The sequence below is a fragment of the Scylla paramamosain genome, chromosome 2 (genome assembly GCF_035594125.1).
Source record: "Scylla paramamosain isolate STU-SP2022 chromosome 2, ASM3559412v1, whole genome shotgun sequence".
NCBI classification, from domain to species: domain Eukaryota; kingdom Metazoa; phylum Arthropoda; class Malacostraca; order Decapoda; family Portunidae; genus Scylla; species Scylla paramamosain.
The window spans coordinates 19,025,805-19,043,494 of NC_087152.1; the positions used below are offsets into that span (position 1 = coordinate 19,025,805).

Sequence of the window (17,690 nt, forward strand, 5' to 3'; positions counted from 1 at the left end):
TCATAGTGGCATGAAATATAGCATGAAGTATGTAATTGCAGTGAATTGTGAGTCTTCTCATTCAGTACCAATATAGTAATGGCTAGCATGCTCAGCTTACAATTGAGAGGCCCTGGATTTTATGCCTAGGCACAATGGGACAGATCAGCAGACTCTTCACCTTCGCCTCTGTCAATGAACAGTCCTCAGGTAATGGTTATAAGTCAGGTGATGTGCCCTGCACCTGAGGAGAATTGTTCCTATGTATCTCTTACCACGGATTTCTTGCTCTGCAAAAACTGTTACATATACCATTTTCAACAATCTCAGGTGGCTCATTTTCCTTACTGGTTTCAAGTATGAAACCATCTAGTAGAAATGGGTAACATTAGACAGTATCACAAGGGCAGATATTCACTGTTATCTGTGAGGATTAAATTTAATTCTTGAAGTCCATTTATTGCAGCTGGGATTTTTTTCCTAAGATCAAAAGAAGACTGCACACTAAACTAATATAACTTTTCCTGAATGTGTTGTTTGAAAGGTCATGCTGTAGGAAAACAACTATGTGACATGAGTTTAAAGAGATGAGATAACAGTGGCTTGGGCTTAAAGGATTGTGAATATATGATTAGAGTCCTCACTGATGTACTATAGACCTGCTATAGATGATCAATGCTATTTCTGGTTGTGACAAGTAAGACTATGGCCAGCCTTTTAAGTGAATTATCCAAAACACTTCATTGATATGAACTAATATTCTAATTACCACTTTCTTGCCCTTTATTCAGTGAAATGTCTAAAAATGTGTACACACCCAAAAAGCACAATTCCAATTTTGCTACTGCTTTAGTTTTCTCTTTTACACACACACACACACACACACACACACACACACACACACACACACACACACACACACACACACACACACACACACACACACACACACACACACACACACACACACACACTTTCAATTTCTGCTGCCTTCTTCTAGTGTTTCCATTACATTTTTGTCACTGACATGCCAAATAAACAAGTACCAAAGTCCTGTACACTTTTAAAAGTCAATTGGCATTCTTTGATCATTTGATCATAATAAATGTCCTGTACATCATAGTCACTTAAATTATAATTTTCTGTACATTCCACTCAAATCCAATTTTCTGTACATTTCAGTCACTTCTTGAGTCTATTTTTGGGGGTCTGTTTCACTACAAGAAGGATGATTTCTCTCCCTTTCAGTTACAAAACCAAACTCTTCCTGAACATCAAACAAAAAACACCCTCTTTGGATTACTCTCCCAGACAACATGCTGAAATATAAGCATTTGCCTCTACCTTTTTTCTTTCTTTTGGGATCCTCAGCAAACACTGAATGAATGTTCAAATATTGTTAGGGCCCTCATTTCCATTACAGGCTTTCCTCTGCATTTCACTTGGGATCTGATGTCCACTGATATGAAGGGTGTAAATTGTTCAGCTATTTGTTACACTTTCATCTTACAAAATGTATATCTTGTACTCTTTTTAAACTTCCCACCTCCTTCTTAGTCTTTTAGGACATTCCATATTTCATGTGTAATGCCTTGTGTGTTCTTGATTATTGTGTAAGATATTTGGAGTATTGGCTTTTAGAAGATGGCTGTGTTGTGTTGGGGTTGGGAGTGAGGCACAACTTACATGTCACCACAAAATATCACTCCTTCACATGTACAATATTATGAAATAAAATTATGTGAAGGCATGAATAAACAGTTAAAAATGTTCAAGATAATGTCTCATTCCAGGACAACAGAACCTTTGATCTTAACACAGCTTCCCTCCAGAATGACTGAAAGGCTGTGAATGAATGTAAGGGAAGGACAACATCACTTCTTTATTGACTCAGTATTGGCATAACTGAGTACTTGGGAGCACTTCATTCACTATCATCTTCCTTTAATGTAGAGCTGAATTATAAAACTGGATAATAATGATTCAAACTTGTGCTGTATCCTCACTAATGCCTTGTGTTGCCACAAGGTATGAGGCAGCTTTGCCCACATCCCAGGAGAAGGAAGCGAGGGTGCTGCGGGCTGCTTCTAGGGAAACCCGGTGAGATGGGATGAGAAGCTGCAGCCTGGTAAGCTTGAGGGCACGATGCACATCCCACTCACACTCATTGAGAGCCACAACACACTCCTCTGGGGACACATGCTGAAGAAAGGTGGGAAGGAGGGGGGGTTAGTTGGAAGAGGGAGGGGGTGAAAGAATACTATGAAATGAAAACTGAATAAGAATACTTGCTGAGGATGGGATTAATATTGTCATAAGGGAGGAATTAAAAGAATGAAAACAGAATTACCTGGGAAAAGGAAAAGAGGGTAATACAGTATAAAAAATATAAGAATGAGACACACTGGGAGGGAAAAAACAAAGAAGGGTGAGTGTAGATAGATATCTAGAAGATGTGCTGAGGGAATGTGGGAAGGAAAGGGAAAAACAGGACAAGAGAAAATTAGCATGGAAAAGAATGAAAGGCATCTGGAGAACCTTACCATTAAATTGTGACAATTTCATTTAGTTTTAGCTTTTTTAGGGAGATGATGAGCAAAATTTTTAACAGCAATAGATTGAGATGAAATATCAAGATATAGAAGCATCAATACTCCATTTTTGTGAGGTCTGTTCATAAAGCATTTCTTGATGTTACTTCTACCAGAAACCAGGAAAGTTGAAGTTGAGAGGTCAGAATAGCATCAAGTGTGATAGTTACTTGTCAATTTTTTGCCCCTTTTGCTGGCTGTGTTACACATTCATATTGGAATTTTGCTTTATGTGTAATGATGAGATGCACTGATCAGTTTTACTGCATAAAGTTTTACCAAAACTTTTGAGATACTTCAGTAGGTTTTCAAGACTGATGCTATGAGGGTTACACTATCAAGGAATGGTTTAACTAGTTCAAAAGAAGCTGTACTTGAGTTGACAGTGACCAGTGTTCTAGTAAGCCATCAGTATGCTGAAATCCACATGGAAATGACCAAATGTGCAATTTAATCATGCTGCAGTGCACCAACAGATATCCTAACTTCATACATAGTGTAATAACTGGTGATGAGTCTTTAATACATGAGTATAACCAAGAGGGCAAGATTCAATTGCAAGTCTCTTGTATTGCAAAGGGTAAAGAAAGCATGATAGGGGGAGGAATGTCAAAATAATATTGATTTTTTTCCTTTTCTACTATAGTGTTGTGAATAAATACACACCTGATTGTCAAGGTGTCAGCAAAGATGTGAATGCATGCATCATGTCTTAGTTATCCTCTTTAATGGGAGATGATGGCTTAATATACATGTAGGTTATCAAGAGAATCTCTCTTGTTATAGTAACACAGTTCAGTCCAAGACACAGGAGTCATGCAATAAGCAATTGCATCATAACAATCCTCAAGCCCATCATTTCCACCTGATTTAGCATTTCTTTGCCAAACATAGAATTCTTCAGGTTGCCAGGTTCTTTGCTCTCAGACATTTCAGAATTTCTGCTTGGCTAAAGATGCCACAAAAAAGTATCCTTTTGAGAAATCAGAGGAAATATGAAAAATGCAATGATGTACATGGCTGCTATTTCACAATACATATGTACGTAGTCTGTTGTTTTTAGAAACCTTTATAGCAATGGAAGGATTATTATGGAGCCATGAATGAAATTACAGTAGGAAGTCAAAGCTATTTTTTTGTCTGGCCAAAGGTGTAATACTCATGGATGGACCTCACATGTGGTGCATATAATATTCTTGAATGAAAAGGAAGGGAAGGTCACCTTAACATTACTTCTATTCTTACTTAAAGCAGCACATGAATTCTTTTATATGAAAAGAAAGGAAAGATTGGATTAGGATTATTTATATTTTTATCTAAAGCAACACACAAAATTACTATATGAAAAGAAAGAAAAGGTCAACTCAGGATTTTTATATTTTTACCTAAAGCAGTATAGAGAAACTTTGATTCTTATCTGAAACAACGGCTACATGTAAAATGAAAATATAATTAAATGACTGTATTGAATGTGGAGATGAAGAGTAATAATGATAGTGGAAATGTAGTTTATATACAAGGTGTCCTGAGTTGAGGTATATACTTCAGACATGATAATTCAAGTTATTTTCATTATAAGTACAGTGCTGTATACAAATAAGCTGTCTTTTCTTTATTTTGTAAGAAACTGAGGTTTAAAAGTGTAAGAAACAATGCTACAGGCACCACCTTGACTCGGTGTGAGGTGGAAGTAAGGCCTGTGTGTTGTCAGTTTGCCTTTTGTGGTGATCATTTATTTGCACAGTCTAAGGAATTAAATCTTTACAAAAAAATCTCAAATGACTGATTAAATTTCTGAGTTGGATAAATGAAGAAAATGTGCTAGTAAAATAACAATAGTGCAGTAGCAGATGAGTACTGTATTACATTTTATGCTCAGCTTCCTTTGGTAAGTATAAAAATTTGGCCCTCATTTGATCATTGCCTTCTGTAAACTAAACTGTGCCTAGATTTACCACAAGAGGCAAACTGACAACATCCAGACCTCACTCCTGCCTTGTCAGGGAAGTCCTTGCAACATGGCTCCTTACACATATTCTTTCTCAATTTCTAAAAAAAAATAATGAATAAATTTTTTTTTTTAAATAAATCATTTTCTTTTAACATAGAATAATTTGGACTATCACACCCAATAGTATGTATCATAGCTTGCTGGACATCCTGTACTGGCCACTCCTTTCTATTATCAATTTTCAACTTCTTATACAGTAAAGCAAAAAGTAAGTTATTTTCTTTTTTACTTAAAATAATTTGAACTATCACACCCTGTAGTATGTATCTTAACTTGGACACCATATATTGGCCACTCCTTTCCATTATCATTAGTGTTATCTGTTTTTAATATACAGTTCTTTGTTAACTTGGCTATATAAAAAGACAAGGAATGTACGAGTGAAATTTTCTTTTGATCACTACTGAAAAGCTTGCCTGCCACAAGTATAGTAGAATATAGATCAGATTACATGAAGTTCATCTTAAGATTGTTTAATTTGACTTTCACTACATTAAATTTTTTTTCTCAAACATAAGAAAAGATATTTAAAGAGACTATGGCTACTAGGTGGATAAGTTGCATTAAAGTATTAATGCCTAATACAGAGGGGAAAATCATGTTTATAATAATGATAGTAGTAATCATGATAAAAGAGTGATTAGACTTACAAACAGACAAAAGCCATGTGTGAAATTAGGGAAAACAAAAACCATAGGGCATTCATACCTCATTTTTGAGAACCTTCTGCATAATGTGCACCTCATCAGACTGGGTGCCCCGCGCTGGCCCTTGAGTACGACGTGAGTTAGGTCGATCCATTGCAAAGTCTAGTAGATCCTCACAAGAAACGTGATCCCCATATTGGTACAGGGAGCTGCCACCACTGCTCCCACCCCCTAGCCTCTCTCTGAAGCCATTAGAGGGTAGAGACAGGTCTGGGGAGGGAGTGTGTGGCTCAGGGATACTTCCACTACTTGGGTAGGGTGGAGGATGAGGTCCAGGAGGTGATACACTCAGTTCCTCCTCCTGTATGTCATCAAGAGCATCCATCTCGCTTGCAACTTGGCTCTCAAAACTGTCATTGAGGGAACTGGGGCTTCTGTGGGAGTGATGAGAAAAGAGATGGATGAGAGAGAGAGAGAGAGAGAGAGAGAGAGAGAGAGAGAGAGAGAGAGAGAGAGAGAGAGAGAGAGAGAGAGAGAGAGAGAGAGAGAGAGAGAATTATCTAGTAATGTCATAGGGCAGGAGACATACTTTGTGTTCTTGTCTCATTATTTATATTTGTCCAGTTTTCTTTTACCTGATGTAGACTCCTTACCCTCATCACCTTTTCTAATCTATTCCTGAAATTTCTAGTTCTATTAGTGAAGGTGTACTCTTTATTCAGATATCTCCCCTACCTCAACTTATGTTTCCTCATATATCCCACTTCTCTTCATTCTTGCAGTAAACAGGTTTATACATTTATTTCAGTCCATTCATTTCTGTGTGTGTGTGTGTGTATTGTGAGATGAGCAAATATTACTCTTTTCAGATTCCACAAATATGAATAACACATTTTGTGTTTACTGGTCTTGAAAAATTTCCATGTGTTTTCAAGATAGTGTTGGTGTCCAAAACAAAATAAAAAAATAAACAAATAAAAAATAAAAAAAAATAAATAAATAATAAAATAAATAAATAAATAAATAAATATAAATAAATAAAATAAATAAAAAAAATGAAATAAATAAAAAATAAATAAATAAAAGACAGCCTAACAAGTAGATAATACAGTGGGTGCTGAAATATGTGAGATCTAGCCCAGTTTTACATCAACATCTGTGGGTATTGAAATTTCTATAGCTAAATTATGGTATTTCTGAAGGCGTCTGGCAATTTAACCATGTCATAGCAAGGGATCTCCCACATGGGATATACTCTTTGTCTTAAGTGGTGACTGATATGAATGATGTGTTGAAGGCAGGGTATATCTGATTTGACTGTCATTTCTTGTTTTTGTTAATATTATGTTGTAAGTACTTTTAAAGAGACTTGTCAAGTAATTTTCATGTATTCTGACATCCATTATATGTCATGGAATCACTCTACAAAAGCAGGTCATAATTCATAGCATTATCCTACCAAGCAGTCATAGGATCTCTCCAATAGTATGATTGCCAGCTTCACTAACTAAAACTTGGTGTAGCTTCATCCATCCTCAGTTGTCAGCTGCACTGTGCAGTAGGTATATTGATGGCCAGGATGTAAACTGTGACATGGATGTCATGGCTGAATTGATGTCTCACTACGAGAGGTAATCATTTTACTCACATCTGAAGCTCAATGACCAAGGAGACAGATGAGCACTGTGGCAAAACAACTAGATGTGTACCTCTCACTTTTTCTGATTCTTTTATGTATCTGATATCTTTTCTTCAGAGATTCCATTCTAAGTGGATGAAATGACAAATAATTTCCATTTCAATACTAACTATTTCTCATGCTACTCTTTTAGACATTCCTTCAAATCCATCAAGTGAGTCTCCATCTAAAATTTTGTAGGACTTTTGAGGAATTATTTTTTGTTTCCAAAAAATTTAAAGCCACTTAAACTTCAAACTTCACTTTTTAGATATATCAATTGCTTCATGAATATTTTGTCTTTACATTGCATTTCTATTATTAAATGTGCTTCTCAGGTAACTCACTCCAGTTGTCCCTAAGTCTATACAGAATTTTTAGGTATATGTTAAATACTTTCATAATTTTTGTCATATGAATACTCACAAAATTTACCCAGTGTAATCCTTCTTAAATCTGCTATTATTTAAATCTCTGCTGTTTTCATATATATATATATATATATATATATATATATATATATATATATATATATATATATATATATATATATATATATATATAGTCATACCTTATGATTCAAACGTCCTTCGTTTGGAACAACTCCTAGTTTGAACAGGGTTGGCAAATAATTTTGTCCTCCAATTTGAACACAAACACCCGTTCAAGCAACACCACTCGGTCACTATATATAGTCCCTCTTGTGTTCCTCCTCCCCTGTGGGTGCAAAGTGTGGTCCCAGCTCTCATGATGTGCAGAAGTCTGCAACCCTCTCTGAGGGGGACTCTCACACCATGGGCCAAGCCCCTACACTCTGGAGGCACCTTGACTTCTCCTCACCTGAGGATGAGGGAGGCTCATGGCAAGTGGCAGGGAAAAGGTATTGCAAGGTGTCTCCTCCCCAACCCACACTTTGTTTTGGTAGTATAAGCTTCTCCCCCATGAGGAGCTTATCCCCTTCCAAGCCATGAGGTAGCTGGAGGAGGAGTACCCAGGCCTGTTGGTTTGGGTACTCTGGTCTGGGTGTGAGCTTATGCTCAAGACCAAGACTAAGGAGTCTGCATTTCTCCTTACATGAGGCTTGCAATAGAAACCATTTGGTATCATCCTGGACCTGGTGGTCTCTCCACAATAGAGACCGAGGGCGTCATTCTGCAATAACCCTTGACCTTCTCCCCCAAGACCATCTTGGCGTGTCCTCACATTATGTTAGCTCGCAGGTGTCTGTATCATGCAGGGTAGGCCGCCAAGAATCCACACATCAGGTTAAGGTGATGTTCATGGGGCAACTTCCAGACTCCCTCGACCTAGGCTCATGGGGTGTGTACTCCATCAGGAGGTTCACCCCTGAGCCTGCATGGTGCTTCAAGTGTCAGGCCTTTGGGCATGTCCAGAGGCACTGTGAGTCCTGGGTTCTTTGTGGTGTCTGCAGTAGCTGGTATCCCATCTCAGAGTGCACCCTCCTCTCCCATTCCTTCCTCTCCTCTCCCTTCTCTGCCCTTTTCTGTCATCCCTCCCAGTTTCCTCCCTTCCTCACTCTATCTATCCCAACCACCCTCCCTCCTTCCATCTCTCTCTCTCTCTCTCATCCACTTCCTTGCCCCATATACTCTCCTTCCCTGTATGTCCCTTCCTCCCATTAATCTTTTCCTCACCCTCCCTGTCATCTCACCTCCCCCTAATCTGTCAGAAATAAGGACAAAGGAGTAGTACCTCCTCTCTCTCCCTCTTATTCATTTTACTTAATTTTTGCTTCATCCTTTCTCACTCATATAATTCCATATTCATTCTCTTTCAGCCTCATTCTATTTAGCAATTCTCAGAATTGTTCTTACTTTCAGAGAGAGAGAGAGAGAGAGAGAGAGAGAGAGAGAGAGAGAGAGAGAGAGAGAGAGAGAGAGAGAGAGAGAGAGAGAGAGAGAGAGAGAGAGAGAGAGAGAGAGAGAGAGAGAGAGAGAGAGAGAGAGAGAGAGAGAGAGAGAGATGGATGGAGGGAGGGGAGAAAGGCAGGAAATGGGAGGGAGGGAGGGAGGGAGGGAGGGAGGGAGGGAGGGAGGGAGGGAGGGAGAGAGAGAGAGAGAGAGAGAGAGAGAGAGAGAGAGAGAGAGAGAGAGAGAGAGAGAGAGAGAGAGAGAGAGAGAGAGAGAGAGAGAGAGAGAGAGAGAGAGAGAGAGAGAGAGAGAGAGAGAATTTTAGTGCAAAATAAGAATTGTGTACAGTACAACTGTTTTCAAGACTAAAGACACCAGGAACTTTCGATGACTCATTGTTTTGAGGTTGAGATTTACTTACATTGGTATTTTGCATAAAAATTTAAGGTCAATGTTTTTGTATTTGATGTATAGGACGACCCACTTTTTGTGTCTTTTTGAGGGCAATTCAAGTGCTGTCTTATACGCCAAAATATATGGTACTTCACGTTTTTCTTTTACTGGATTTTTTTCTATAATTTAAGTTATTTTCATTTAATTCTATGTTTAGTGCACAACATAAACCCATAAAAATAAACCAAAAATAAAAAAGTAGGGGGATTTTGGGACCTGGAACAGATTAATTAATTTTGCATTCATTTGAATAGGATAAATTGCTTTCCAATTCTAACAGCCCAAAAGAACCAATTAAGTTTAAATCACATGGTACCATTGTATATATATATATATATATATATATATATATATATATATATATATATATATATATATATATATATATATATATATATATATACATCATTCCTGACAAAAAAAAAAAAAAAAAAAAAGCCTTGAATGATCTTACCTCTTATGTCCTTTCATTTTCATGCTTTACTGCAGTGCAGTAAGATGAACTTTAATTAAAACATGGATTGCAAATAAAAATATATGAACACATTAATCTCACAAGCAAGCTTACAAACAAATGACAATATTTCTAATTATGTTCTTGACTATAGTTTTAAACACTGATGTCTTTTTGATTAGAACTCTATTGATTAAAGTTTTCTCAGATTAATTTAATGAAGGGGATCCTCACCTTCTCTCTTGTAATGAATTAACTGACTGGTAAGTTCTAACATTCTGTGATTCCTTAGTGCAAAACAGAAAAAGTATTTACTGTAAAAAAAAGAAAACTGTCCCCATGAATGGAATCTCCCACCCTGACTCACGTGAACAGTCTCGGTGGCTTGGCTGGTGGAAGTCTTGTCCCCAGGCCACCAGTTGGTTCATCCCCTTCTTGACTTTCAGCAGACTGTAGTGTGCTGGAAACATTATCAGGAGTGCCGTGTGACTCTAGCTGAGGATTGTGTGTGTGTTGGATAATGAGACGGCCAGCAGGAGCATCTTGCTTGTCCCCTGAACTAAGTGCAGAGGCATGGCCACCTCCACGGAGTAGTGAGTTTGCCACACCACCAGGGATGATGAGTGGGTGTTTACGTTGATGCCGGGGTTTAGTTAAGCTGGCAGTGGGTCGTGTGCGATCCCGGGGAGGTAGGGGAAGGAGGTTGACAGCATCTTGACTGCTACCATCCAAGCTGTAGCCATCTGGACTAGTGGCAATGTCAGCATCACTGCTGCTGCTTCGATGTGCTGAGTTGGGTATGACAAGTGGTGATGGTTTAGGTTTGACAGGTGGTGGGACTTTACTGTGTTTGAAACCCTTGGGGAGGGTTTGGTGAGTGGAAAGGTCAGAAGAGTTGGTAGTTGATATGCTAAGGCCTTCCTTCACCCCAGCTGCTCGCATACCATGGCTTCGCTCTATGGTGCTGAAGCCCATGCCACCCCCAAGGTTGTGCTTGTTTCCTCTAATTTTTGGTCGCACTGTGACACCTGCTCGAAGCATTCTTAGTGGATTGTGCTCAGCTGGTTCTGGGTCACTGGCATGGGGTGAATCAGGCTCCACTCGGCACCCAAGGGAGTCAGGGTCGAGCCCCGGCCGCTCCACCAGGAAGTTGTACACTTCCCTGGCCTCTTCTGATATGCTTGACTGTGTTGGGGCAAACAAAAGACAGGTGCACTAACATAAAAAAAGAGAACATAAACAGAGAGGGACAGACACACAGACAGTCTGCATAATAGGTGACAAGTGCAAAAGGGTTAAGTTAATTAAAAATACTTAAATAAAGCAACATAGATGTCAGCTACTCTACAACTAAAAGTAAACTGAAAAAGCCTTAAGGCAACAAGTGATTGGCATGCAGGTGAACCTTACCCTAAAAGTTTAATTATACAAAAATTGTGAGCTTGTTTTGGACAGTTGGCAATCTGAGTTTGACAAGCCATAAAAAAGTTTAATATGACTTTAGAGGTCATGAATCTCCTGAAGTCTTCTGGACCTGCTGAAAATCATATGGTTATCTTGAAAAACACTACTGTGAAAGGTATTGCTTAGCCTTACACATAAGGCTAATATGCAGTGCTGAAAGAAAAGATACTTGATTTTATTTACTTTGTTAGCCTTCAGTCTTTTCCTGATGATGAATTATGAATGTTTAAAGGAAATAAACAGTACTCACAACTTACTGTCCACCTTCAAAACACTTAATATTTGGGCAACTAAAAGTTACTACAAACACATTGGTGAGTTTTATGGATTTTGTTTCATGAAGTTTGCTGTATATAAACTGTCAAAGAAAGGATACTGCTACAATGTAAATTGGAGAGAAATGCCACAATGTATCTGAGTGGTAATGATTAACACATGAAGTGATGCATGTGTGCTAGAAATCATTACAACCTATTTTCAAAAATTACTCTTCAACATGCTTCCTACTGCTTTTCACAATACATGTAAAATTTTAACAACTATAAAATTTTTCAAACAGCACAAGGGCCTGGACATTCTGATGTTTTTGTATACCATGATGGAGAACAATTCACGATGAGGTCACAAGAGACATAAGGAGTGGGTCACTTGTCTTCAGTTATAGTTGCTGTACACTCAGCTGATCTAGAAGCCTTCCTGCTTTCCTTCCCCTTTCAGCAGGACAGCTGATTGGTGCACTTGTAATGTTCTTGCCAATTCTGTATTTCTTTCATATTAAAGATACTTCCAATAACATTTTCATACAGCAATAATCAAAAATTTTTTTTAATACATTAATACAAAGATATTATCACAAACTCATCCAAATGGCATGGCCTCTAGAGGCCAGTGCTGACAATCACATGGATGTATTTATGTAGGTACTAATTTTTGTTACTTATTTCTATAACATTTCTGAAGGATTAATACCTTGATACTATTATCACTTCTGTATTGATATTTTAAAAAATCATCTTAGGGAATAGGTAATTGATAATGTGAATGAAAATGTCTTACATATAAAAAACTGGCGAGTGACAATAAGTGTACCAACCAACTGCTCTGCCAAAAGGAAAAGGGAGAGAAGACAGCAAGAATTCTGGATCATCTTTTCAAAGGACAATTATAATGATGTGCATATTTTCCTAGGATAGGTTATGAGCTTGACTCCTTGCTCAAGCAAGTGCAGCTATAGTATTGTTGCACACTGATATGTTTAAAGGTTTAGAGGCTTGAAGCAACAGCACTTGCACAGAAAGAGGCATGATATTATTAAGTTTATAAACACCTTGTGTAAGTGGGGACCACACCTTTGGAGCCAACCCTCTCCACACTATGGTGCCACAAACTATACTCAGTAGTACCTAAGAACTGCTAAGTAACATACAGTATGATGAAACTGCCTTTCTGTCTTGTTTTGCCTTGTAATTGAATATGGAACCTTTCAGTTGTGGCCTGAACCACAGTACCAAACAATAATTATTAAAGACAAAATTAATTATGTTTGGTTCCAAGTGACATTGTAATAGCCTAGTATTATGCTTTACATAAAGTTGTTTTCCTGCTTTGCAGAAACTGAAATCACAATTCTGTAAAATCCAAATATATATAATTCCCACAGCAAAAAATCTGAATGAAATTATTCACTCAAGGTTTTCAGCTACAATATAAAATACTCCCTACATTGTAAATTTCATAATTCTAGCAAATACATACATAAAAACTAGTGGCCAAGCAGTAACTTCTACTTTAAAAATATTACATATATGAATACTGGATGGAGGTTATATTGCCAGCATTGGTGAGATACATGTGCCTTGCTACACAGCATGAGCACAAGTCCTGCTTCTCAAAATTATCCACTGCTGACTACAAGAAATATATCTACTGCATGTGTATTAAAAAACACTTGGGTATCTCCATGCATAAAAATACTCAGATAAGTGCATGATTTGCATTCAAGATCATAAATGTATGCAGAAAAATAGTCATACCTGTTCAATTCTTTATGCAGTACCCACTGCTTTCTTAGGATTAGTTGGCACAATATTGAGCTTATTGCAAATAGTAATGTTGAATGAAGGCCACTGTGAATGGTTATTTAACTACCTTCATCTGTTTGTCATAAAATAACTTTGCCCAGTAGCACTATCAACCTTGCCTCATATGGCAACACTATCTTTTATTCTCTCAAAGTTGCAGCTTTCAGTAATTATAATTTTTGAAAAACTAAGATTACAAAACATTAATTTAATATCTATATCTACTCTAGGAGTACTAGAAGTGCACTGGGCTCTATATGCCCAGTACCTGAGATGTACAAACATATTGGTTGGCACTCATGGAATTTGTTTTTCTCTACTTGAACCTGCAATTATTTTTTTCCAAGACCAATGCTGCATTTCTGCCTTGATCTTATTTAAAATTTTTTTATTTTATTTTGTATTTAGTATTTTCAATATAACTCTTGCTTTCATCTTTCCTCACTTTGTTACTTTCTCTCTTTGCAAGTATGATTTTAAAAGCTTTTAGTCTAGACCATGAAATTTTCTCCCATCTCATATGCTCCCTCTCAGAAGAGAAGGAAAAAGTGGTCCCTTTAAAATATGTGTTCCTAGAGTCTCATAAAAGTGTTTTCCTTTAGTAGATGTTTTTCACCACATACATGTAAGCTTAAATCTATAATATAAAAGCGTAAAAATACAATACATTCTTAAGCACTGATGGCAGTTATCTTTTAACTAATTACTGAATTTTTCCGCGCTATATGATGGTGCCATCTTAAATCACACTAAATGTATTAACCATTATCATAATAATATGACTTCAGTCTGTATGTGTGGCCCTTTCACTTTTTTTTTTTTTTTTTACTTTTTTATTCTCTAACGAATATTGGACTGCATTTTAACCAAACATCTTATGCTGCAATAAATCAGTTTCCTTTACTTTCACCATAAATCATAATACTGTATACTGAATTGATTGAGAAAGTAAAGAATGAATTCTTGCGCACACACACACACACACACACTCTCAATGAAGACGTTGTAAATGCCGAAACTGTCAGTGCTTTTAAGACCAAACTAGATAGATACAAAAACGGGATACTATAAGATTACTCACCTCCCGTAAACCCCAACTAGGTAAATACACACACACACACACACACACACACACTAAAGGTTTTCACTAATGAGTGGGCAGTTACTGTTCTCCTCCAGCATGAGGATCAAGTGTGTTGTGGGTAAAAGACTACATCTCTTACCAACAGACTGGACTATGTCAGCTCTAAGCTTTCTCCAGGAGGGTAAAAGGTTAATGAATTTCACACACACACACACACACACACACACACACACACACACACACACACACACACACACACATACACACACACACTTCAATGAAAGAGTGGAACAGCCATGAGAGGAATAGTTAACTTTATGCTGTAATTCCTTAATTTACATTCTAATTCTTCTACTATTTGCCTGATGCTGAGTGTGACCATTGTAAGAGAACAACACCACTGGTGGACGGGTCAAGACAAGGTGAAGGTGCAGCAGTCACCTACACTTGTGTCCAGACTATAATAGTGGACAGGTTTTGAATCAACAGCAGCATTTGATTACACCACAGAATACAATGGACAATATACAGGACTAACTTCTTGTATAGTCAAAATCAATGATATGTATGCCATGATGTAAACAATCAGCTGCATGTTCTGACAAAACTCTCCAGCCTTGAGTGGAGGTAGCTATATACTGCTGTGGAAGGAGTGAGTGGTTTATGGCTGGAGTACAACAAGGATTTATTCATGTGAGAGTCTGCAGAAAAGCTGTTGGGCCCTCCTGCTCCAGCAAGGCACTCCACTGGTGGACCACAACTAATAGTGATGTGTGGTGCAACATGTACAATTAAAACAAAATAACATTACTGTCATGCATTACATATAGTGAATGTGTCATGCAGCAAACAGAAAGTTATGGGAATCCTGATTACTATCCCATGCAATGAGGAATATTAATGCTTAATAATGGCAAAGCACAGTTAGACTGGAATTAAAAGGAAAGATTTTATTCCGCCAACAAAGTCAAACGTTTTCTATGTCCTCATCGATCAACTGCAAAGAAAAAGAAAAAGAAAGGCATCATAATACATGGTTGTGGAGGCATTAGTAGTGTTAGTGTTCCAAAGAAGATATGTCACTTCCAAAATGTGGCTTTACCTACTGACCAAGTGACATTATAGGGAAACTACACTCAGCACATAGTATTATGGAGAATGAATATCTTTTTAAAAACTGCAATCCACTGTAAAGGATCCAAGACACAAAGAAGAACAGTTCTGAGGAAGAATAATAAATCTAAATCATACATTTTTTTTCTGATACTGATATTAAATTTCATTCCCTCTGAAAAGAGACCAACAATTCTTGATTCCATATAACATTCACAAGAATTAGTCCAAGATGCTAAGGTTCTAGAGGCAGGGTGCTTGTGGCATGTCAAAGACAAAACATTCCAGAACAGGCTCTTCTCATGGGCTTCATCTCTCTCTCTCTACATACAGGGTGTAACACAAGTTTCTACGGATATTGCCTGAGGTGAAAGTACAGTTTAATCTAAGTCAAAAAAGTTCTATGCACATATGCATTCTGAGCCATTGTTTAACCATGATGTAAAATTTATGTGGTCTGACGAAAAATACAATGGCTGGGGCAGGTGGGTAACCATGGCAGAATGCATAGACCCTGATGTCTCATGTCACACACTGTACATGCCATATGACTCTTGTCCCTGGGCTAGATCACTGGTATATTGCCAATGCTTTCTTTGCATTTTTATTTTGATAAAGCACAGGTATATGGCAGCTAATCTTCACAAGAACAGAAGCAAGCCTGAATAACTACAATTTAATATGACTCCATTTTCTGAAACCTTATTTTACTTTCTTACTCCTCTCCTGATGGTTTAAAGAAGGAATAAAATACATTCTGTGTTTTTGTGATGAAAGCATGGCAGCACTTGCTCTTACAATCCACAGAGAGGAAGTGGTTTATGCCTCATAAATGTTCTCTATTCCTCTCTGTCCGGCTGTTGGCCATATGTTAATTTGGTATAGTCATTCCCATACTACTCTCTTAAAATTATTCATCTCCTGTGGTGGCTTCCTGGTCTTCTCTGTATTTTTTCCCCAGCAACCTATTTTAAATGCATTTTTTATAAAGGTCAACTCAGTTCATATTTTCTATTATATTTTTTTTATCATCATACTTTTAGTATGGCAGTCAACTCAAAACACTTTTCCATATCTGTATTTTTGTAATTCTTACTAATGACTTTCCATTTTTCACAATCTACATATCCACACTGTAAGACTGATGTTCATACTTCTGTTTTTAACTAAGGGAAACATAACTTCACCAATGTTCTCTCCTAATTTCTTCAATGTTATCCATGCCTGATCAAAATGAATAGAACAGAATATCAGCAAAGGAATGGCTGAAGAAACATGATTCAGTTGAGATGAAGCTAGCATAAATTTTCTTTCCTTTGAATACTAACAGCTATTAAAGCTGCAATGACACATGCTAGTCAGAATTGTTACTTTGAGTGCTAGTTTCATGCAGTTGACTTTTTTCTTTTTCTGTCTTTTGTAAAGAAGTTCATTCTACCCTTCTTATCTTTGTGGGTACTCATGCCATGATAGGAAAGATATCAAATCAACATCTGATCTCCCATTCCATAATCTCACAATGAAATTTTTCTGTTATGTAAAGAGAGGGAAAACTTGACATACTAGAGAGAGAGAGAGAGAGAGAGAGAGAGAGAGAGAGAGAGAGAGAGAGAGAGAGAGAGAGAGAGAGAGAGAGAGAGAGAGAGAGAGAGAGAGAGAGAGAGAGAGAGAGAGAGAGAGAGAGAGAGAGATATTCACCTGTCAAGACATAAAATATAACTCCTAAGGTAGTGGATGGCAGAAGCCAAGGGTCAGGGATTAACACACATCACACTCCTTGATGCTTTTGACTTGAGATGAGCCTGTAACTCCTACCAACTAACCTGAATGTCTGGGATTGAAGCAGCTTCAGCACTGAAGTGTCTTCTCTCTGATTTAGGACTTCCCTTCATTGAGAACCTGACAAAAGTAATATATATATATGTATGTATATATATATATATATATATATATATATATATATATATATATATATATATATATATATATATATATATATATATATATATATATATATATATATATATATCACACACATACATACATAGACACAATGGAATGATGATATAGTAATCCACCCAAAACTATTGGCTTAACACAATTACCAGCAACAATTTTCTTTATTAAGTATAAGGAGTAAATGTTAGTTATTAATGGTATTGTGGAACATAATCTCTAATGTATGAATATAATGAAAACTATCCCAAGTATGCACTCTTATAACAAGAGGTGGGGAAACCATTTGTGTCCATACCTCACCAGGG

At 37.2% G+C, this 17,690-nt stretch overlaps 1 protein-coding gene across 7 annotated transcripts in view; it reads right to left on the reverse strand.

The window, feature by feature from the left end:
* Window positions 1–827: 827 nt before the first annotated feature.
* Window positions 828–17,690, reverse strand: part of LOC135111550 (activated Cdc42 kinase-like) — a 116,916-nt gene continuing 100,053 nt past the window's right edge. For 6 of the 7 annotated variants that reach the window (XM_064024991.1, XM_064024983.1, XM_064024997.1 and 3 more), the window contains 4 exons: window positions 17,250–17,325; window positions 10,052–10,869; window positions 5,290–5,662; window positions 828–2,181 (listed from right to left, as the gene is read on the reverse strand). In XM_064024991.1, the coding sequence (XP_063881061.1) occupies window positions 1,963–2,181; window positions 5,290–5,662; window positions 10,052–10,869; window positions 17,250–17,325 (1,486 nt within the window). In that variant the 3' untranslated portion in view covers window positions 828–1,962. Of the gene's footprint in view, window positions 2,182–2,284; window positions 2,438–5,289; window positions 5,663–10,051; window positions 10,870–17,249; window positions 17,326–17,690 lie in introns of those variants that run through there. The other variant, XM_064025015.1, reaches the window with a different exon arrangement.